The sequence below is a fragment of the Hesperophylax consimilis genome, chromosome 13 (genome assembly GCF_061612785.1).
Source record: "Hesperophylax consimilis isolate HC1 chromosome 13, BYU_Hcon_1.0, whole genome shotgun sequence".
Classification (NCBI taxonomy): Eukaryota; Metazoa; Arthropoda; class Insecta; order Trichoptera; family Limnephilidae; genus Hesperophylax; species Hesperophylax consimilis.
This window is the reverse complement of record NC_142848.1, coordinates 11201810-11226437: the sequence shown is the minus strand read 5'-3', so window position 1 is coordinate 11226437 and position 24628 is coordinate 11201810. Positions and strand designations below refer to the sequence as shown.

Genomic DNA, 24628 nt, shown 5'->3' with positions numbered 1-24628 from the left:
AAATTGCGATTTATGGTATCAAATACGTTTCTCAAATCTAAGAATATAACTAAACATAGATGTGTATATATTTTTGTCAAACCGTACATTACATCTTCTGTATTTAGTTCTTTTCGAAAACCATTTTGATTTTTTAATACGATTTTCAATTTTTTAGGGTAGTCAACTCTAAGTTTTATCACTTTCAAACGGTTTATAGAGATTTGGAACAAAATAGAAAGGTCTGTAATTATCTAATTTATGTATTTCACCTAATGGAGGACTCAGGACTAAAATTGTACTAAGAAATGTAAAATATTGTACCAAAATAATAAAAAAATCTATGAATAGGAATTGGAGTAGAGTTTTGAATGAGTTAATTGAACCTTTATTAAAATCTTGTATTTATGTAAGCATTAATATTGTATATTCTTTTTGTTTCTAGCTGCTCATTGCTTCTCTGAAGAATTTACTGACCACAGGATTGATGTGGCTGAATTTCGGGTAGTTGCAGGAAGCCTCCTTTCTTCCTGGACTACTGAAGAGCTACTAGGCAGACAGCTAAGAAAGGTTTTTACTGAATAAATAGTACAGTTTCAGAAGAATTTATTGACCACAGGATTGATGTGGCTGAATTTCGGGTAGTTGCAGGAAGCCTCCTTTCTTCCTGGACTACTGAAGAGCTACTAGGCAGACAGCTAAGAAAGGTTTTTACTGAATAAATAGTACAGTTTCAGAAGAATTTATTGACCACAGGATTGATGTGGCTGAATTTCGGGTAGTTGCAGGAAGCCTCCTTTCTTCCTGGACTACTGAAGAGCTACTAGGCAGACAGCTAAGAAAGGTTTTTACTGAATAAATAGTACAGTTTCAGAAGAATTTACTGACCACAGGATTGATGTGGCTGAATTTCGGGTAGTTGCAGGAAGCCTCCTTTCTTCCTGGACTACTGAAGAGCTACTAGGCAGACAGCTAAGAAAGGTTTTTTACTGAATAAATAGTACAGTTTCAGAAAAGTTTTTTGTACCTTTATCAAAAAATCTGGGGTATTAGTACTCCTACCCAGCTTATTTCTTTTCTCTTCGTTTTCCGTCCTTTCCCTGTATGACGTAACGTGTTCGTTACTTTTAGATGAAACTTTTAGACTTTATTATATGTAAGGGTATACTTTAAAGAACTCGCCATCTGCTCTTTCATAGATGGCGCTAATTTAATTATTTTAAGGTAAACACGTTTTGCAAGTTGATTAATTATTATTTGTTTGGGCCCGTACATCCGCATACAAACTCAATTATTTTAAAAAAGGAATACAAATAATACGAGTATAATATTGGATTGAGTCACTGATACATGTACTATAATTTGTTAATTTTACCGGCCAATTGCAAGCCTGAAAGGCATCTCGTCACTAGACATAGAGATGAACTTAACTTGATGTAAACTTGTTGTAAATGCTTGGCAAAAGTTCATTTGTTGGGTGACTTAGATCATTGAACGTTCGGAAGAACTGACTGGAAGACAAATTTGCTTCGTGCAGACCAACAAAAGGTAACCTTTCTTTTTGATAAATGTTTTCAAACCAATATTTTTGGTTCCGATGTTAGGTTCACACTCCCGTCTAGATAATATTTAGACGATGGTTAGTTCCCATATTTTATTAATACCAGGTATTAAGGCTAAATCTTTGCAATTACCTACCGCTGAATAAATGTTCGAAATGGTTCGTAAAACTTAGACAAAGTAAGGTTGGTTAAAATGGCTTTTACAAACGCCTCGCTAAATTCTATGATTTACCAGTAAAACTAAGGGAATTCCAATTTTGAGATTTTTCCATCAGTAACATAATATAAAATAACAATATTGCAGGTGCGCGCAGTTCGCTTGGGGGAGCTGTACGGAGGACATTACCGAAACTTTCAAGACGACATCGCCATTGTACAGCTTGAGAGTGAGTTCACCTTTTCTCCCACGGTGCGTGCAGTCTGCCTGGATCTGTTAGACAGGGACCTGCAGACCATGCAGCTCAGCCCAGGCAGTGTGGGGAAGGTAATTACACCATTATCTTACTGGCAAAGCGTAGCAAGGTCCTGTTTTAAATCGACTATTTAGCATTTCATCTGTTTGTAAATATGTTTGTTAAGTTCTGGTTCCAGTTTAAGATGGTAGTAGTTTTAACCTAAAGTGCGCCGCAAAAGCAATAACGATTAAAAAATCATTTCTCTGAATATAAATAAATATTCTGGGGTAACTGCTAATGTTAGATTATATACTATTTTAGTATCTGGCAGAAGGAACAATTTACAAAAACATAATTTTACAAAAAACAAGTTATTATGATAACTTGGAATCGGCATAATATTTGGCTAATTTATATAGCGCCGTTTTCGTGAAAAATCACCTCAAGAGCATAAACGGGTTAATGGTTCTTAACCCATCGTCTTATGATTATTGTACTAAAAGTGTGTAATCTTAATATTTCCATTCATAATTACTGATTTCAAAAACGGCCTGCTGTAAACGGCCCATAATTGTTCAAATCATGACTTCACGCACGTCGACTTTCGAAGGTTTATTTTAAGTAGTTTATTTATGGGCATAGATGTACCACTCAGCCAGTACTCAGCTGTCAACAGTTTTTTTTTCCAAAAAAAACAGAGTTTTTCATTGGAGGATGTGTTTCAAATAATGTGACGTCATAAGCCATTGAGTTTACCGTCTTTTCTTTAGTTCCAATTTTCGATCGTAGTTATACCCCCTTTGGACTGCTGACTTTATACCATACTTTTTCATATCGATCCCCAAATCGGGACCCACACGAAAATTTTTCGCTTTACACGATCATTATTTTCATACTTACGATTACATGTAAATAGTTGCCATTAGAGAAAAAATAATATATTGAGACGGTACTAAATCGTCAAAGAATCTCAACGCCTTGAACATAACCATAGATCACAATTATGAAAATCACTGTCTTTGCGAGCTTTGTAACGTGCTTTGTCACGACCCAATCGATGTTTTTGTCTACCCGTTTATCTTTGAACCTTTGTCATAATGATTTTTATAGGTACCTATGTCTTGAAGAAATTCCCTACCTGATAATCGTATCTTGATCGGTACGATATTCGTATAATATGAGGTGGAACTACCAACCGCAGCAGCCAAGGGAACAGCTCTCATAACCCTGTCTCCATAAATGAACCTCTCACCCTGTTTCTATTCATTAATTAAAAAGAATGTTCCAATATCAAGTTAACACTCATAGATATTCTTTATTCTATGAGTTAACTGTACGTATGTAAAGTGCTCGTGTATTATTTCCTCAAAACAAAATGTCAAATCATCAAATATACTCGAAATTTACAATATCTAACAGCAATACACATTTATAATCAATAATAAATTCATATTAAAGTTAATCCTTAAGCGTTATATTAGTATTTTCAATATAAAATGCGAAATTTTCACTTAATATTGTTACGTATAACAATGGGAGATGGCAGAAACAAAATGTCAATCATCAAACAAACACGCTAATTTCACAATTCTTAACAGTAATACACATTCACAATCACTAATAAATAGATATTTTCTTTACTAATATTTTAAATAAAAAAAAGCTGAATAAACATGGGACATTTTCACGTAATGTAGTGACTTATAACAGTGATAGGTGGCAGACGTCAAATAATGTCCGCCATCTTAAAATGTACGAACATCGGTAATACCAGAACATGTCTCTCACGGTACCAACTACCAAAATAGAACACGTCCCTTTTTTCATCCCGATGAGACAAACTGGATGAAAAAAGGTGTCATGTAAAACGGCTATATGGCATCCCTACATAAATAAATCACCCACATCCCTAATTGGGGTATGTTGTGTGAGTGTAGTGCGGAGGGGAAGGAAATGGGAGGTACCTGTCAGGTATGTTCACTAAACACGGTTAAAGCCATTTCAAGCAACGTTTCAATTCGGAATGCTAGTCTTACACCAGGGCGATACTGGGAGTAACTTCATGTATACACACTAGTGTGTATTTCAATATTTTAACACCAAAATAGTGTTTATTTTGGCCCTTTTAAATTAAATTGAAACAAAACAGCAAATGATAGTTTATCACCTAATTTCCCTGTCATAAGATGATCTGTAAAACTTAGCCATTATAAAAGTTTTCTTATTATTCTGTAGATATCCAAGTTACAGCTGTATACAAAGGGTGTAATATCGTTTCTGCCTTTAAATTATGAATATATAAGTAATAATAACTGAACTGTTTTTTTATTGTAATGTCACATCTGCTAAAAGGTTCAGGGATGGGGGTTCCACCGAAGCCAGAGTCAAGTTTGCCTCTCAGAAGCTGAGTGCACTGTACTAACTATAGGGCCCGCAGATACTACAGATAGTACCCAACTGCTGACCTTGTACAAATCACAAGTCCGCCACACTGTTAAATTTGACAGCCACCTCTGGTTTAGAAACCCAAAACACTTGCAGAAACCCTTGACTCTGTGGATGAACAGGCGGTCCTTTTCATAGATTAATTATCCTGTCTTACCCTTGTTTCGCCTGTGGGAAAACATCGGAAAATGTAACGACGTAAAAAAAACTGTATCACGTAAAAATCTATAAAAAAATCTAAACGCGAAAAAGCGAATGATCATTCTTGTCTCTGCAGGTGGCGGGCTGGGGGCTGGCGGACTCGGGTAAACTGTCACCGAACCTGATATTCCTGAGTGTTCCTGTGGTGGCGGGCGCAGAGTGCATCCGGAGACTGCCGCAATCCTTCACGGCACACATCACCTCAGACAAGATATGCGCAGGACTTACAAACGGTTAGTTTCCGCATATCAGAAATATCAACTATCCCTACCTAACACTTTCCATTCCCTTCCAGGATCGGTCGTGTGCCCGGGAGATAGTGTTGGCTGGATGGTGTTCCTGCTGCAGACCACAACTGTCGCCTGACTTTTCATTCCCTTCCAGGATCATCATTGTGTTCGGGAGATCCCGCTGCAGAACACGAGCACAAGTCGCCGTGCTGGTACCTGCCCGCAAGCCATCACTAATTAATAATCCCTGCATCCTTACCAACACTATCCATTCCCTTCCAGGATCTGCTGTGTGCACCGGAGATAGCGGTGCCGGGCTGGTGTTCCCGCTGCAGAACGCAAGCACAAACCCCCCTCGCTGGTACCTACGCGCCGTGCTCAGCAACTCTCCGTCTTCCCAAAACCTGAGTAATCCATGCCAGACTGAACATTTAGCGCTTTACACCAATTTGTTCAGACATAGATTTTGGTTGACCACAAATATGAATGAACTTCAACCGCAAGGTAAGATACGATTTCTTATTAGTAATAGTCACAAATAAACAACAAAATATCGCAAGTATTTTTTTGAAGTGAAACTTCTTTACGCGCGTTATGCAATTTCGAGGACCGGAGTAAAACCAACTCATGACCGTCATGAAAAACCGTGATCATTTCGCTATAGGAGCCTAGCCAATATTATATACTTAGTTTAGGTCACTCTCCAAACTCAGCTTCGCGGTCTAGAGGCAGAGGCCCGATTGTCGTCTTGAAGAACCGAGGTTCGATCCCCGCTTTAACTATTTTTTTTTTCTTTTTGTGATTTTTTTAATAATAATTTTTTTTAAAGTGATAAAATGCTCTCGTGCTGCAACTTTTCTTTTTGTGATTTTTTTAATACGAGGAAAAGTGATAAAATTAATGCTCTCGTGCTGCGACTTTTAGATATTTTGGTCGAATACGTAATAACCGCGGTCTAGATGCAGAGCGTTCGACACTCGTTATGCAGGACCCGGGTTCGAATCCCATATTTTTATAACTTTTAATTTTTTTTATCAACGATTTGTAATAATGTAGTAAAAAATTACATAAATTTGTTAATTTACCTTTACTTTACTTTACGGTACCTTTATGATATTTTGGTCGAAATATAGCTTACAAATCGAGCCGGTAGAGTCGCTCTGTATTTTGATTAATTATTTTTATTTATCAACGATTTGTAATAATGTAGTAAAAAATTACATAAATTTGTTAATTTACCTTTACTTTAATTTACGGTACCTATATGATATTTTGGTCGAAATATAGCTTACAAATCGAGCCGGTAGAGTCGCTTCAAAATAAAAATTAATTAATGTTATTTTGAATCATTAAAATTACTTTTCAAGGCCGATAACGCCGCGTCGTGCGAAATATCTCTCATCGCGGTCTAGAGGCAGAGCGTTCGACACTCGTTATGCAGGACCCGGGTTCGAATCCCATATTTTTATAACTTTTAATTTTTTTTTATCACATGCTACTTATAAATTTAATATGTCAATAGACAGAAAAAAAGAGAGAATGAAATGAAAAGAGAGAGAGAAGAATACTAAAAGTTTCACTTCCGTCGTGCGTAGGCTTGCCACACACTGTATTTTTTTGTTTGAAGTTATGACGTTTAGTCTTTTACTATTTTTTTAATCAACTTTTTAAATTTTTTAAATTTAATTGAATTTACGCCCGGCTGGTCTTTTACGAAGATTAAAACAACAGATTAAACCGAATGAGCTATGGAAAATTATACAAAAGTGTTTAAAGCATTCAATTAAACAATGATACATGAAACAGAAAAATAAAAAGGTAATGCTCTCAACTGGGAATCGAACCCAGGATCTCTGTCTTAGTGGTGTAAGAGAGAGGTTGATCTCTTGATTGATAGATACAGATCTGTATTTCAGTTGAGACCGTTACCTTTTTAATTTTCTGTGTCTTGTTCTGTTGCATGTTTCATTTAAATATATTATTATTACATATCCTTGTTCCTGTCTTGACTTGACATTATCTCTATTGTTTTGTGCCCTATTTTTATCATAGCATCTTTTATTGTAACATTTCTCCTTGTGTTAACTTAGTATAATATCTAATGTGTTAATTGGGTTTGGTCCGTTAGTAAATATAAATTATATTCTTCTTAAAAACCTTCAAAAGTTATTCCAAAAAAATTGAAGTTTCAATTCAAACTTATTATAATAACAACATGACGTAAAATAAATTAGAAACTTATTTTATAATTCATGCGAGTGTTTTGAGAACCAAAGTTATGGGTCAGGAAACTACTGTCATATTATTTAGTTCAGAAGTAAAGTAATTCAATAGCACCATTCATCTTGTCATATAATATATGGGAGATTTTGAACAATTCTTCAAATTTAAAAGTTAATTTTCAAGTTCTGCGAAAGATTTTTTCAAGTAGTGTTATTATTTCAGTTTTGTCAAGCAACTAGCCTATAATAATATTATAACAGAACTTGAATAGGACTTTTACAGAACCCGAAAATGAACGTTGAAATTTGATGAATGGTTTAAATTCTCTGAAACAACCCGTCTTTAGACATTTGTTACTGGAAACTGTTTAAAAAGTGATTTTGTTGTGAAGGTAGATTTTTTAAAAGTGTTACTTTTATGTTGATCCTATGTGAAACTTTTACTGAGCTTAGATTATATTTATAAGATCCCCAACCTATAACGCCATAGATAAGCAAATAGTAAATAGTGCTGAACAAGGGCTTATTATACAAATTATATTATTTTCACATTGAAAAACGTCTTAACCTAACCAAAAAAATTATATACATATCCTTGTTTTTCTTTACTAGCTCTGTAATGTGGCTGTTCCACTTTAGGTTTTGATAAATGATCACACCAATAGTGATACCACAAAGGATTAGATATTTCTTACCCCTTAAAATTTCACTTCAGTTTCTGTCAACTTTAATGAAATACTTATCTTGCAAAGGATTGAATCTTACTTCTTGGACAAAGGTTTTTTTAGTAATAACGAAAGTACACCTAATTACTTATACACTACTTCAGAGTAAGATTTTCATTATTTATCACCCCTCTATTATGGCAGTTGTATGTTTTTCTGCTTGCAGGAACAACTTTCTGCAATGTAGGACGGTCCGCCGGTGTATGTCGAAATTTTTCTGACTGCCCGGGAGCTAATAGTGAAATTCTATCGAAGGTATTTTTATAAACATTTTTTTAAATTAAGGAAACAAAAATATAGGTTAAATATGAAGATAATTAACATAATACAAATAACAAATAGTACTTTAAACCAATTAAGTTCCATCTTATATCTAATTTCGGTTGCGTCGGTTTTTTTTTACATTAACGGGAGGCCCTGATAAAATAATTGAACTGATGAACCTATTTCATCTTTGGAGATGCTGTGTGGAAGGTCTTTATTAAAGAAAGGAAGGAGTGGAACTTCTGGGAAGATAAATTGTATGAGGGTTGGGTAGGCATCTAGATCAGTGTGTCCAGAAGTGACGAATGTCTGAATATATCCCTCCCACTGTGATCCAAGGCGATGGGTCGAGAGACTGGTTGGAGAGGTCAAAGGGTCTCCCCAAACCAGCCTTTTCCGATCTGGCACGCCACACAGCTGGTGGGCAGGCGCATCCTCACCGCGTCGCCATGGGCCACGGACCTACAAATTATCAACGACTCCGCAGGATTACAACAGCGCCTTGGCGTTGAGATATCTTCGCCAGCCTGCATCTTAATTCACACTGGAGTTCCAGGAAGACTCAACGTCATCCCCGGTGCTGAACACTATTTGCAAGTCCGGTCTCCATCATAGCGGTGTCAAACCAACGACATCATCACCTGGACCACCCCACCACCGTTTATCTCCCCTGACTACATCCATCGATGTAGTGCCGATCTTCTATTACACTGACTCAACAAACGCTGTGGCCTCACAACCTCTTTCATTTGTCTCCTTACCACAACCCCAAATATTATTCAAAATATTTAAATATGTATCTATTATATTTATAATATAAATATATGTAAATATATGATGTTAAAAATGTATAAAACATATGTGCGACCTCTACTGGAATACGCTTTCCAAATATGGAGTCCTTACTTCGCAAAGGATATAAATCTGTTAGAGAGAGTACAGAGACAAAATACCAAGAGCTCTGAAAGATCTACGATACGAAGATAGACTCAAGGAACTAAGATTACCAACCTTACAAGAAAGAAGAGAAAGGGGTGACTTGATCGAGACTTTCAAAATTTTATCTGGACATTACAGTTGCCCTAGCATCCAAAAAATCTTCACTACTAATAAAAATATAAATCTCCGTGGACACTCAAAAAAAATTACCAAAACGCCTTTTGCATCTAATCCTAGAAAACACTTCCTTGCAAATAGAGTAGTGGATGCTTGGAACAAACTCCCACAACATATCATCGATGCAACAAATATAAATCAATTCAAAGCTCTATTGGATTCACATTTGGAGAGAAGAAAGGACTTAGTTCAAACTTAAAACAACTCAATTACTGTCAAACTTGTTGTGAAATCAGATATGAGCGCATCAGCAGAATGCTGCCTGCTCATTACATAACAATAATAATAATAAGATTTTACGTTTTTCCAGAGCTGCTCCAGGTCAGAGGTCTGCTGTATTCAGAGGTCTGCTGAATCGACTTGTCCGCCTTCGAGTGTCAGCCCGCGGAAGAGTGGGTCAAAGGCAAATGACCGTAAGTTTCGTTACACCATATAATACCCAAATTTGTTATTTTATTGACATAGTGAAGCGTAGTCCTATTTTTACTCGACCGTTTGACATTGCGTATATCTGTAAATTTGTTTGTACGTTCCGTTTCCGTTTCAAGAGGGTTGACGTTTTAATGGTTCGATTTAGATTCTTTTCCAAATATGAAATCGTCGTGTTTATTTGGACTTTCTTATTCGCATTTTTTTCATTTTTATGGTACCTACATGCACGAAGAAAGTATGATGAAAGACTTATCATTTAGATAATGACGTCACATTGGATAAATTGTATATTCCCTTATTTGAAAAGAAAAGTTACATAAAATTTACGGTTTGTATTTAAGTAGGAAGATATTTTGGTACTTACTTATTTAAATTTAAAGGAAACTTTAGTTCAGATTTATTAAATGAGGTAATAATCCCACGAGTCGGTAAGGAATCGACATAAATTGAGTGTTGTAAAGAATCAGTTGCATGATCTGTGCACACAGCTGATAAGCTATGTAGCTTATGGTAGCTTATAGCCTAGAAAACTGCCGGTATTGCAGATTTCTGCTGTCGCATTTACCGGCTTTACGCTGAATGGCATTATCTTATCATCGTCAAATATGCTCACGGTACTTATCAGAGTACTTTGGTAACAGGTAATTTAATTTACAAATTTAAATTGATATTTTTCAAATGTTCTTTCGTCGAATAATTGAAATTTTTTCAGGTACCTTTTTTGTAAACTTTTACATGTAAATACAAAGCGTGGTGTTCATCTTTCTAACACCGTTTAAAGCATGTAACTCACCATAACATAAAATGAGATAGCATGACTTTTATGAGTCTGTGTCAGTCAGGCTCTCGGTGTTGAAATTCTTTGATATTTACAATCCCGAAAAATAATGTTTCTATGATGCATGTAGACTGCCAGGCTCTTGCCGAACAGCTGTTCCCGTGCCAGAGGAATGGTTCAGGCTGGTATAGGCGAGATCTCTGTGGACCTGAACCAGACCAGCGCCAGACAGGGTACAGGATGGTCTCCCTTGAAGCTGAAACCTCAGAGTTCCGGCGCTACGTGAGTTGAATACTAAATAATTTTATTTGGTTTCCACTGCAAACCCGCGAAAACTCACGAGATACCTAATCTAAATTCTTGACAAATAACAAACCAAATAAATTTCTGTTCTAATGTTGTACTATAGGTAGGTACTTACCGCTTGCCTGAATTCTTCTCACAATCAGTTCCAATTTTGAAAAATTATATCTATTCATATTCGAATTCATACAAATTTAAGTTCATTGAACCAGAGCTACGCAGGAAGCATCGTTTTAGAAGATCATTTATTAATAGGAAACTATAATAGATATATAAAAATAAAAACAGTCTAATTCCGAAAAAGTTGAATCACCTCCCTTAAAGTTAGTGCACTTTATCCCCAGAAATTTGTTGTTCAGGGTGTCCACCCCGAATAACAAAAAACTTACACAATATTCAGAATCTGCATTAATTTGTTGATCTATATATGAATACATAATATTTTTGTAGGACAATACATTTTGCTTTCGTCTATAACAGGGGAATCGTTAATGAATTGCCAGTACATAAAGTTTTTCAGTAATTTTACACATCTTACTTTTGAATTATTAAAAAAAAAATGCAGCCATGGTAGATGTGAAACATCGAAATTTATTTTTATTGAAGAAAGAGAAAATTAAAGTAAACAATTCTTTTATTATTATTAAAATGCACACAAAGAATTAAAATATAAATTAAAAAATAATCACAATTTAGAATAGATACATTGCCAATTTTAAAAAGAATATACGCACATTTACCTAATAGAGTTGGTGGCGGGGCAGAAAGTTTCGTCGAGTCACGAGTCACGAGGCTGGCCAAATTAAGCATTCCGCGTAAGAGCGTCGTCCAGCTTGCCACGCAAGAGTCAGTTTTACCCCCTAGGCCAAAATTAAAATCTCGTGTAAATAATTTTTTTTTTGTTCGTACCAGTATTTTATTTTTTTATTTTATTTTTATTTTAAATACATAAACGGCTATACTACCTTTTGTATATATATTTGGTTTTTCTAGGCATTAGTGGGACCAGGACCTCACTCAGGGATACCGGTCTTCCTGGTCAGCGATAGGTGGCTCCTAGTCAAAACGTCACAGTTGGACTATATGCTAAGGTAAGTTCCAGTATTTCCAGCATGCTTGTTGTGCGGACAGTCCAAAAATACTGAAGATCTGTGCCTACCCTAAGAAAACGAACAATAATTTTTACACAAAACTCTTTTTTCCACGGCCACAACTATCAGCGACAGGTGTTAATAAACAAGACATTTAAAAATATATATTCAATGCATGGAATGCAATGCTCGCAAACCAACATCGTGACAATATCTACCGTATTATTGCGATAACTCCAACATGGAATCACAATTGAATTCTCCCGTTCTCCGTACACAAAATGTGGGTAGTGATTGTCATTATTATTATTATTTTCTTATGTGACACTTCACAAGAACCCTCTTCTTGTACAGTGTAAAGGCAGGGGCACTATGTCGCCACCCGGTTGGGCAGTATTGTGAGCAGGTTAAGGCAGGGGCAGTAGGAAGGGATTTATTAATGCGGTTTCTGAAGAAGCCCGGATTATGTGAAGGAAGAAAAACAAATACCGGTAGTAGAAAAGATGACCCGTTCTCATGAAGTCCAACATCAACTGTGAACGGGTGTTCTGCTCGTGTCCGCCGAGTTTTACCCAAGTTCTAGCTTCTTAGAGCAGGCTCCATTAAAATACTTGTAGAATAGACTCAGCATGCACACATTGCGCTTGTGCATCATGCTATATACTGGTGAGCTGGACCTCAAATTATGAGAAAGGAACGAAGCAACCCAGATAATGCAAATGCTGCTTGCAATTGCTTCACTCTTTTCCTGTAATCCGTGGCTCAACTCGCGTTTCGGTTCGTAAATGTATACGCAACATTAGAGATGGCAATCGGTCACTTAACAAGTTGATTTATCAAGTATTGTGGGGCTCCCAAATTCAGTGGTTGGGTGTACTTGAAATTTGTACAGGGTTAGCTGCCGTTCATTATTGAAGAATCTGTTAGTCCTATACAAGACGCCCATTTATACAATATTTGCATTAAATTGTACCAGACTGTCATTTATCTCCACCTTTTATTTGTCATAGGTCACAATAATTATTACTAAATCAGTAACGTTACCTTGTTCTACCGGTATTTCAATGGAAGATGCTTCGAGGAACTAGCATTATTGATCTAGGTGCATAGTAGGGATCACGCCAAATATCTGTACACAGTTGACACTGAGTCACATGAGAATAGGTTTGTTTCTACGACTTCATTGTGATTCAGCCAACTCTGCAGATCTTCATTTGTACCACCTAGATGAACGTATTCCCAAGTTTCATCGAAGCATGAGTTTTGTCATTTATCGCACCCTGTTTTATAATTGTTGGTTGCAGGTCCCGTGGCCGGGAAATCACCCCAACTCCAGAGGTAACATTTCACATCGCCAGATCTGTGCACCACCCGCAGTACCTGAGTGGGAAAACCGCAGAGTCTCTAGTTTTACTGGAAATAGATAAGCCGTAAGCATAAATCGTTTGTTAAATTCCGTTTATCGATGTTCAATAATTATGATCCGTGGCCGAGCGAATCCAGAGCTCGCAGGTTCGAATCGCGAGGTGGGCATTTATTGAAGTTGTTGATAAATTTGTTTAATCAAAATTTTCTATACCGAATTTGCGGTATGTTCCAGAGCGGAAGATACATACCGCCCTGATTAAAAACCTCTATTATCGTGTTTATTATCAAAACTTTGCTTGAAATGGCTTTAGCCGTGTTTGATGATCAGATATGAATAGCCACATACTTTACCAAACCCCCTTCACCATCTCCTTTCCCCTATTCCTTTCACCCAACATCCATCATTACCCACATTTTTATTTTACATCAATGAAAAATGTTATACGTAATATATATATATATATATATATATATAATATATAAATAATAATAAATAAAATGTTATAAATAATAATAAATAAAATGTTATAAATAATAATAAATAAAATGTTATTTATAAATTATTGTACCTAAGTGAAAGGTGAATGTATCATTGAAATTAAAACAAAAATAATTGTTACATACATCACATGAACAATCTTATTTTAATCTTTTAAATTTTTTCGTCAACCACAGGGTTATAAAACAAATGGTTAAATTAGGGTTAAAAAATGAGTCAGGTTTCTGGTGCCCTTTCAAATTAGACCTAAAAACTTAGGATCAATTTACACGAAAACGTAGGCTCAAACCCATAAAAGTTATTCTTCAAAAACCACACCAAATGCGATGTATTGGTGAATATACTTTCCTCTCTTAATAGTTTCCCGCTTGTACTACGAGTTTCCGGATACCGTGTATAATTTTTTTTTCAGTAATTCCTTATTTTGATTTTTCAGCGTGACCGTCAGCAGGAGTTTTCGGCCGGTTTGCCTCCCCACGGAGGACCCCCTACCCCTGGATTATATGGGAGGCCTCACAGTCCGGTGGTGGGGTGATACGGTGGGTTTAATGTTATAACATTTACTGCCCACTTCTCCCAATTAGATTACTGAAATATGATAGTTAATTATTATTTAAAAAAATATATATTTCTTGCTAGAGCAATCCCGATGAATTATAAAACAACACAATTTTACCGTAATTTGATATCTAAAATATAAGTTTCTCATTCAAAACAGTAAAAATATTTAAATAAAAACCGCGAAAAACAAAATTTGTTTTTATATTTAAAGATAATATACATATATTTGGTTTGACTGAGGATTGAACCTACATCCCCAGGGATTGGCTTCTAATTACTATTAACTTTTAAAATCTTTATTAAAACTTAAAAAATATACATATATATGTATTTTGGTTTGACTGAAGATTTTTTTTTTCTCCCCATAGACTGTAGTCAATTGCACTAAAAACTGAACCAAATCCCAATTGGGTATTATTATTAGGACCGATATTTATTTCGTGTATTAACTGCTGTAATGTCATCAAATTTCAGAGAAATGCTTGTGTGTCCGCGTATGTATGCGTGATTGCTAACAAATGTGTTTGATAGAATGCATCGTCATCGACAATGAGTCAATCTGTCGAGTTTCAGCTCGATCAGATGTCAGAAAGTGGGTTAATTTTTCCGAGATTTGCATTCATTCATTACCGAAAATAAAAGTAAAATTCAAATACTGTATTTAAAAAGGGGGTTAAGTAGAATATACAACAGAGAAAACAAAGAAAGAAACAAACAAGGATATATGTATGAGCATCAATCTATGGTTGGAATTTAAAGAAATGTGTTTAACCAGTGACAAATAGGTAAAAATAAATCATGGGTTATAACGAATACAGGGAAAAAAGGAGAGAAAAATAAACAATAAAACATGTCAATAAAATTTATTAATTTTTAAATGTACAACACTAAAAAAATATTCTATTAAAGCATTACTTTGAAATATGTTAAATACGTTCGCTGTTTTTATACACATCTGGACTAGAGTTTCTTATATAGGGTGTCCGAGGGTAAAGGGCACTAACTTCGGGAGGTGATTCTACATGATGGTATGAGTAAAAAATACAAATAACTTTTTCCGAAATTCCAACTTTTTTTTCCATACAAAAGACATAACTGCAAAAAATCTTTTGTGTGAAGACAAACTTACCCGATAAATTCGCTTTGAAGTTACCGAGAACGAGGTGGCAACGTTGCAAATGGCCAGTATCAAGTAAACAATAACATTACGCCGGGTATTTGACGTTTACAATTATGCTACAATTGGTATGTTTTAAACCAAATTCAAAAGAGAACTGTCACGTAGAATCACCTCCCAAAGTTAGTCCACTTTACCCCAGGACACTAATGTGTAGGCAATAAAGTTCGTAGCTCGTAATCACCTCGGTGATAATTCTCCAAAATGATAAATAAACGGCTAGTATCAGATTATTATTTAATTTATTGACAGCCTAGCATAATTGCAACTGAATAAAAGTAAGTGTCCACAGGTTCGCATTGTACACGTCGGACGGATTATCAAAAATATATTTCACTGCAACAATAATATCAATACGAATTACTAGTAGAAGTAGCAGAAAATCTATAGTTATAATTACTTTCTCAGAAAATTTCTCATCAATATTGAAATTGGGGGTAAATAGACTCATATACCTAAATTAGTTGTCGATTTGCTTAAAATTAAAAATAAAATTGAATGGAGTTCTACGAATTAAACACAATAGTGCAAATAATTATTGTATGGTTCCACTGAAAACCTTAGCAAGGCATGTTTGTATTAAAACTTTTGGTACGTCTAAGAATTTCTTGTGTATATTTTGCATAGGTTAACACGTGGCGCCAGTCTCCAGCGGAACTCGTGTCCCAAGAGGAGTGTGGCAGGGTGTTCCCTCCCGGCAGTAGAGGGGCGCCTCGTGGAGTGACAGACCGTCACATATGCGTCACCACCAGGACAGCGGAGGGGTGTCGTTTTGTGAGTTATGATGGGACAACTGTTATTTTATTTAATCCACTGCTCGCTGGGCCTTGCGGGCTACACTTGTGATTTTGTCAAATCGTCTAGTGTAAAACTGTCCTATTCGACATTTTTTTTCATATTCAAGTTCAAAAGGATCATATGAATCTTTCTCCATACTAGAACCCCCTTACTTATAAAAGAGAGTAAATATAACGCAGCGTGCAAGGTCGGAACTCTGAACGGTGAAAAAATTTACTTACTACCACCGCATTTGCATGGTTAAAACGGCCCAAAACTAGGCTTAAGATGGCCTCATCTCTTCTCTCCACTCCTCCTTGGTTCCCCGAAGGCCCCATGGGGTAAAGAGTCCACTCCCCGTCGGTACCCTAAAGGGCTTACGATGGAAGAGTCCACTACCCGTTGGTTTCCTGAAGGCCTCACGAGGGAAGAGGACCTCATCATGAAGTATGTTAAAAGTGGAACCTGTTTGTGTAGAATACTTTTTTCGATCATAAAGGTGATCCTCAAGCATATATTTCTCTGGCAAAGGAAGCAATTAACTTATTGACCAACATGATCATGAATTCATTGAAGAACATATCCAAGGTCATTCCGTGGTTTCCGTGCTTTCCGAGTGGAATGACTTGACGTTTGGCAAAAGTAATTATGTACCTTCGACGAGATTTAAGAATAAGCATGTTGACCAATGTATGTACTTTCGACGGCGATTGCAAGCGGCCTGGATTGGAAAATCCTCACCCCGGTGGCAAATAACCACCCGAGCGATTTTATATAATATATTTACATTTACACAATTATTTAATTAATACCATTCCTAAAAACATTATTATGAAAATATGTGAAACTGCTTACTGCGGTTTAAAACCAATGAAGCCAATTACAAGCAATAACTCAAAACTTTTTTAACTTATCTTAAAAAATCGCTCATGTGGTTATGTAGTGGTCGTTGTCATTGCACCCAAATTTTAAACTTACAAAGGCATTGCTTATATTCCACATTGTCTGACTATAATGTGCATTTTGCAGCTCTCCGGTTGGTTCCATCTTGTAGCAAGCAACGGACATAGGGTGGCCTGCACCCAGCTGCTGGTGGGGTTACGCATGAATTACATGATCGACGGTAACATCTGCTATCATCTTCACCACCGCATGGCCCCCCACGTCCCCTGGATGGAGAGAGTCATGTGGCCGTAAATCCGGCCATTCGACCATCCATCAGTTCGATCACCATTTACGTCAGTCCGACAATCCGTCAGTCCTAACAACATCCGTCAGTCTGACGATCAACCTTCTGTCAGTCCGACCATCCGACCAACCTGTCAGTCTGACCACCATCCGTCGGTCTGACTATCCAACCATCCTTCAGTTCGATCATCATCCAATAGTCTGACACTATCAACCTCCTGTCAGTCAGACCATCCGTCAGTCCAACCATCTTCCATCGGTCCGACCACCCGTTCATCTATTAAAATCTGACCTTTTACCATTGTTGCAAATAAACAAAATGATATCCACTTTTTCGAAAACAATATACATCTTCTTTATGATACACCCCACAAGACCCCTATCTGTACAGTTCACAGTGCTAAGACAGGGTATCTATACCCCCACCGGATTGGGCAGCGTTGACAGACGGGTTAAGGTAGGGGTTGCATGAAGGGATTTATTAATGCGGGTCTTGAATGGGCCCGTATTATAAGAAGGAAGAAATAAAGCATTAAAGTCTTCTATTTTACTCCGCATTTATATTTAATTTATTAATTGAAAAAAATGTTAACAATAACTAATAAAGTGTGCGTATTTACGAATGTAGATTCATATTATTCTTTCTTTTTTACCCGCCTTTTTTATACTCGCCATTTCTCTTCCTGTGTCCGCATTTGATCAAATATTGTTCGACTGAGAATCGGCGGTTAACATGAGTCATTATTTGGAGTAGCATATGTAAAACTAATCGAAATGACGCTGATTGCTGATTTGTGGCGACGCAACTTAAAATGTGACGGAATTATACACACCTAGCAATTTTTTGTTGTGTTTCGGCGTTCAGCATTTTCAAACCTTAGTTAATCAATCAAATAATATAGCGGTCTAAAAATAAAATATTTCAATTTTGAATGTTTAGACATTTGATGATAAATAAATTTATTTCCAATATTTTTTTCATGCAAAAAAATTACCATAGGCGTTTGTGAGATAAATAATTATAGGTTACCTCTTATGTATGGGTATTCAATTAATATCAAAATGTGATCCTTACCAACGCAAAAAAAACTAATTTAAAAAACATCGTCAGATTGGTTTATTATTTATTATAATTTATTGGTTTATATTTTTTATAATTTCCACATTTATACCAGGAGCACAAAATGCTGATGTAATAAACTTTTATTTTTGAAATAACTTAATGAGTAAAACCTCAAATTGTAATATTTAATCATTGAAGACAATATTTGCAATGATTAGATAAATTTATTATTAAAAATAGGACAAAATATACCAGGAGGATAGCTAACGCTTACATTAGTGGTATTTAAATCTCACACAAAGTACAAACTTAATGTAAATACTATTTCATATGTACTTACTTTATTTTTTTAATAAATGTTATTAGAAAAAAATTACATTTGGAAATAATTATGAAGAGAAGCACAGTCTAATTATATGTTACAGGGTTAATCATTCTAACCAACTATTTTTATTGTGGTCTCCAGGTGTTTATTTTTTAATATCATCGTTCGTTATGCAAAACTACTTGACGTGAACTAACGAAGTTCTTCGAATTGAAATAAGTCGTAGACGCAATTAGTTGAATCCGTTTGAGCTTGGTGAAATTAAAGTTGTTCAAATATAACAAGATTTGTCTGAATACCTTATTAACTAATTGAGTCCCCTTTTAAGAATGTGAGGACTTCAAATGCGTATAAAAGTTAGTATTTTAATTCTACATTGTCAATTTATTCATTTTTTTACGTAGCCGTTCGACGTTTATTGTTTGGTTGAACCGGATACAATACCCGCCAGCATAATGTAAAACGATTTTTTATATATTTACTTCCAGATTTGCTATCGACAGCGCAACTGTGCTCGGGATATCAGAATAAAACTGTTAGTAGTTAATCCTATTGGTCTGATATTGTTAAGTTATCACTTTTACGTTTAGATTGCTTCCTCCTACTTTAGCCAACGTTTCGGAAAGCATTACGGCGCCCATGGGCGGTTGAATCATCAGGTCAATAGGAAAATCACCCCCCCCAAATTATAAGACGACAATAATTGTAAATTATATTTTTTTATAATTTATTCAAATAAAAAAATAACACTGACAATAAATTAATTTGAATATCGCCAAATAGCGAGCAGCGACAAATTGGCGTTTGGCGAGTAGTGACATCTAACATTTCAGTTAGAAGCTTTACCCATTCTGCATGTACTTACGCTCGGTCAAAAAGCCCGCTGACCCAACTTCTATCTCTATAAACGCCATACAATAAATGAGATGGCACTATAGTCCTATAGCCTTTATTACGGAGACGAAATTTCGCTAACTGAAGGTTTGGGTCATGTCCGAGACGGACTGACAGAGACAATACGATGAACTGTTTGAAAGAGATAGTTATAAACGTAGGTCGGGTAGTTATACAAAGTTTTTTAAAAGTATTTGTATAGTTCGGAATATTCTTTTGCCATTTTTGTAATTTGTAAGGGATCATTATATTTTTCGAAATCAGTTGATGTCATATTAAAAGAAAAATATTATTTGGTCAGTTTTCACTGGCCCCTTGGCGGTTATAGAAAATAGCTTGATTTCAAACTTTTATTTCTTTATTTTTTTATTGAAGGAGATTAAAAAAAAATAATATATTGCATACTTTTCTTTACTGAGGAAAATGTATAGTGTAGTGATTTTCAAATAAATATTGCTGGGTAACATTGTATTCCTAATTCATCGTTGGTAATTAATTATTACTCATACGAAGTTGCGAAATACTAATTTACGTGTTTATTATTGAAAATAATAAATAATGTTTAGAAATATCAAAGTATAATTTGAGTTGAATTGGTGAGATACCTACAAATTTATAGGCTATCAATAAAAGTCCATCATTTGGTCAGTTGTGTAAAGATCTTTAACATCTGCCTTGATGATGGACACTGTAATGATGTCCGAAACGTTGGCTAAAGAAGGAGGCAACATGGCATAATACCTCAAAAATGAATCACTTTAATACTGTGGTGCGAAAATCTCAATTCATATCAGGTAAAGAAATAAAAAAAACGCCTCTAATATCTCACTGTTGCAATACACATAACTTTGGAGTTATATATATTGCAGGCTTTTATTTAACAGGCGTCCATTTAGTTATGTACGTCGTAGACTCCTCCAATTTGAATATTTTTCTTGTAATTTTAGCATTATTTTTGGTAAGTAATCATTTTTTTAAATTTTATTTTTATTTTTTATAAGTGTCTATTTAATAACAGGTTTGATGAGAGTTACAATATATGATAATCTATAATATTTCATCTGTTTGTTCTTAGTCCTCCTCACTAGGTAGTCCTATGCTGAGGACTGGTAGATTTCTTTGATTTTCTGTTATTTAGTTTCTATGATGTTTTAAATACATTTTCTAGTATGTCTGCATTAATTTCTTTCACCCATGTTTTGATTTTTTCCTTAAGCTTATTTATATTTTCTATCTTTTTCAAAACTACTAAACTATTATTATATAAACTATTAAACAACAATCATCACTCATACTGCCATCTCCCATCTTAGGAACCCGGTAAATACTATAACACATTCTATAGCTAGAAATGGGAGAAATATTTTATTATAAATAAAAAGAAATCATTTTATGTAACATGTTTTTTATTCAAACAAGGGTAATCTTAAAGTAAAAAATAATACAAAACTATAATCTAAATTATATTATAACTATGTACAGTTTAAAAATTTATCTTCGTGCGAAGAGTAAAGAAACTAAAAACAGTTAAATGATTTATCACGAATTTAATTTACATGGCACCTAAAAAACCTTTTTTATATTCCAATTTTGAATACTTGCCAGTTATTCATAGGGAGAAAAACAAATTCATGGTTCGATAAGCAGCTAAAGGGTTGTTGGAAAACACGATTATTTTTACTTCTTCAATAGTTGTAAAATTACTTTGTGGCGTCATTTATATATGTCATGGTTCGATAAGCAGCTAAAGGGTTGTTGGACAAAACAGTTATTTTAACTTCTTCAATAGTTGTAAAATTACTTTGTGGCGTCATTTACATATAATTCATGGTTCGATAAGCAGTTAAAGGGTTATTGGACATAACAGTTATTTTAACTTCTTCAATAGTTGTAAAATTACTTTGTGGCGTCATTTATATATGTCATGGTTCGATAAGCAGCTAAAGGGTTGTTGGACAAAACAGTTATTTTAACTTCTTCAATAGTTGTAAAATTACTTTGTGGCGTCATTTACATATAATTCATGGTTCGATAAGCAGTTAAAGGGTTGTTGGACATAACAGTTATTTTAACTTCTTCAATAGTTGTAAAATTACTTTGTGGCGTCATTTACATATAATTCATGGTTCGATAAGCAGTTAAAGGGTTGTTGGACATAACAGTTATTTTAACTTCTTCAATAGTTGTAAAATTACTTTGTGGCGTCATTTATATATGTCATGGTTCGATAAGCAGCTAAAGGGTTGTTGGACAAAACAGTTATTTTAACTTCTTCAATAGTTGTAAAATTACTTTCATTTACATATAATTCATGGTTCGATAAGGGTTGTTGGAAAACACGATTACTTAAACATCTTCAATAGTTGTAAAATTACTTTGTGGCATAATTTCTGTATAATTCATGGTTCGATAACTATTTAAGAAATAGATTTGTACAGTGCCCTTGAGGCGATTTCTCACGAAAACGGCGCTATATAAATTAGCCAAATATTATTATTATTATTATTAAAGGGTTGTTGGAAAACACGATTATTTTAACTTTTTCAATAGTTATAAAATTAGTCTGTTGCGTCATTTAAATATAATGATTATTTTAAGCTTGACTGGTAACGAGACCATAAAAATCGTTGTAATAGTAGAAATGTTGTATTCATTTTTAGGAAAATATTCAGGAAAATATGTATGAAATTATTTGGATAGAAAAACAATTTGTTTTTTATAACAGTTTTATTAGTAATTGTGTAAATGTTTAAATATATTAAAAATGGCAAACATAAAAAAATCTACTTACAATAATTTCACATTCGCAATTCTCATATTTTTATCACAATAATTTAAAATACATGCTAATTTTAATATTAATTAAATTTATTCTCCTCTTCGTTACAGATAAACAATATATTCACAACTTAAATCATAATAAAATGAATAAAATATCATAAAAAAAATAAGCACACAATTTGTCGATGACCGACATATTTATAGGTGGTTACAGAATATATATTACTTTCAAGTGTTTAAAGAAATAATAAAAAATCAATTATTTATATATTTGTACATGGAACTTGACAAAGTGAATATTTCGCGGTACCTGAGTTTCAAAGTGTATGTAACAATTAAAAAAATTGGAGTTATGAGAAAATTCTTAGAATTGAGATATGGTCCCGTTAAAAAAGTAACAAGTGGTAATCTGTGGTTATTTTAGAATGACGGTTTAGAATCTTGAATTATATATTTACTATTTTTTGTTGTTTGTTTTTGGGGTGTTATGCCGTGTTGCGCTAACTCCTTCTTTAGCCGACGTTTCGGACAGCGTTGCAGTGTCCATCATCAGGGCAGATTAAAAACTTACCTATATATTTACTAGTTCCATACCGTAACAACTCTAAATCAACACCTTTCACTAAATCAGAAAAATCACAATTACTTTATATCCAAACTGTAACAACTACTACAACCCTCTGAAAACCTCTGAAAACTCATTGATGTTATTATTTTTTTATTATATTATAAATAAAATATTTTTATTTTTTGAAATTCGAAAATTTCATTGAAATCTATAAAAAACATTTTACAGTACAACGTCAAACCTGCCCAAAATCTTGTTTCCTAATTATTATCTCAAAAGTACAATTTTTTGAGTTCTTACACTTTGGAACTGAAGTACCTATATATTATATAATTTTTATAAAAAATATCACCGGATTATCAAAAGTATTGGCTGAACTCTTTATGATCATGAAATTTACGTAGTATGACATGAATTTTAAAACTCTTACTAAACAAATAAAAATAACAAATAAAAATATAAAAATACAAAAATTAAATTACACAATGTCATTTTGACGAGGTTGATCGTCGAACATGATAAAAATGTATTATTGTATCATCAGGTATCATCCAACGACGATTCGAACTGTGTTTTTTAAGAGGTCAGTGACCAGTTCCGTGGTCTTGATGATCTTGTTTCCGAAGTGGTCGATGAGCCCCATGACTGGCCTGGTGTCCGCACTGATGATGAACTGGGGGGCGCTTGTGGGGCGCGGCCGGGGCCTCGCGGGGGCTTGCGTCGGCCGGGGGGCGGGCCGGGTGGCTGGCCGCATGGTGATGGAGATTGGTGTAGGGGTGGTGGTGGTCATCCTGAAATCAATTATTAACGATTAAGTAAACCGGCAGAGAAACGATGAAAGTAGACTAAACGCTATGGGAATGTTTACTTTGTAGGACAGTGTAAAAAGAGTGAAGATTGTGACTTTTAATGTTTAAGATTAAGAAAGGGATGCTTCGATGTTTTGGGCATGAAAGAAAGGAGTGTAAGGAGCATATATGACGCGTAAGTTGATGGTAAAAAAGCTGAGGATGCTAGAGAAAGACAAGGAATCAAATACTTGAGTCGGGAATCAGAATAACAATTTTGAACTGTTAAATAATCAATTTCAATGTATGGCAAGCGAACACAGCTGCGCCCTTTCGATAAATACCTAGCATTGGCGGCTTGTTCACCAATAAAATAATTGTAAATAAATTTGTAAGTAACTACACAATCGTTTATTGTTTGATGTAGCAACCTTTGACACCCGTAGATATTTGAAAATGTGAGATAAATTTGACCTTACTCCGGGAACACCTGTAAAACATTTCTGTCGGCTTATCTCTTTAGTGTTGTCGCGTTTCAGAATCTATTTCGATATAAAATTAATGTTTTTATTCCCAGTCTACTACTTTGCATCTTGCATTTTAAAGTATGTAACATGAAAAAGTTTAGCTGGGCGTTAAAAATCAAATAAACCAATGACAGAATACTAAGAATGAGGGGATGTATGAATGTGGAAGCAAGGCGTGTATGCCAAAACAGAGTTGAGTGGCAGTTAACTAACAATCACCACGGAATGATGGTTAGTTAATTAATTAGAAATTATAATAAGGTCAGGAAATGTGTCGTCTTTTATAAGTTGACGTGTCCGATGTATCTCCCACACATTTAGATTTAATTATTATTTCGAGCAATGTATAAGTGGTGATCAAACATGATG

The 24628-nt window shown here is 34.8% G+C and overlaps 2 protein-coding genes across 3 annotated transcripts in view; one reads left to right on the top strand and one right to left on the bottom strand.

The window, feature by feature from the left end:
- The first annotated feature begins 754 nt into the window (after positions 1 to 754).
- Positions 755 to 19226, top strand: LOC149418414 (transmembrane protease serine 9-like). The gene is made up of 12 exons (XM_089638749.1): positions 755 to 960; positions 1846 to 2025; positions 4659 to 4815; positions 5095 to 5316; positions 7926 to 8014; positions 9450 to 9552; positions 10480 to 10631; positions 11646 to 11743; positions 13048 to 13173; positions 14047 to 14149; positions 15976 to 16122; positions 17155 to 19226. The coding sequence occupies exons 2-12, from the start codon at positions 1996 to 1998 to the stop codon at positions 17320 to 17322; spliced, it is 1395 nt and encodes a 464-aa protein (XP_089494875.1). The 5' UTR covers positions 755 to 960; positions 1846 to 1995; the 3' UTR covers positions 17323 to 19226.
- A 3420-nt stretch (positions 19227 to 22646) lies between these two features.
- The window catches only part of LOC149418413 (uncharacterized), an 81558-nt gene continuing 79576 nt past the window's right edge, over positions 22647 to 24628 (bottom strand). For both annotated transcript variants that reach the window (XM_089638751.1, XM_089638750.1), the window contains exon 5: positions 22647 to 23735. In XM_089638751.1, coding sequence (XP_089494877.1) covers positions 23492 to 23735 — 244 coding nt within the window. In that variant the 3' untranslated portion in view covers positions 22647 to 23491. The remainder of the gene's footprint in view (positions 23736 to 24628) is intronic.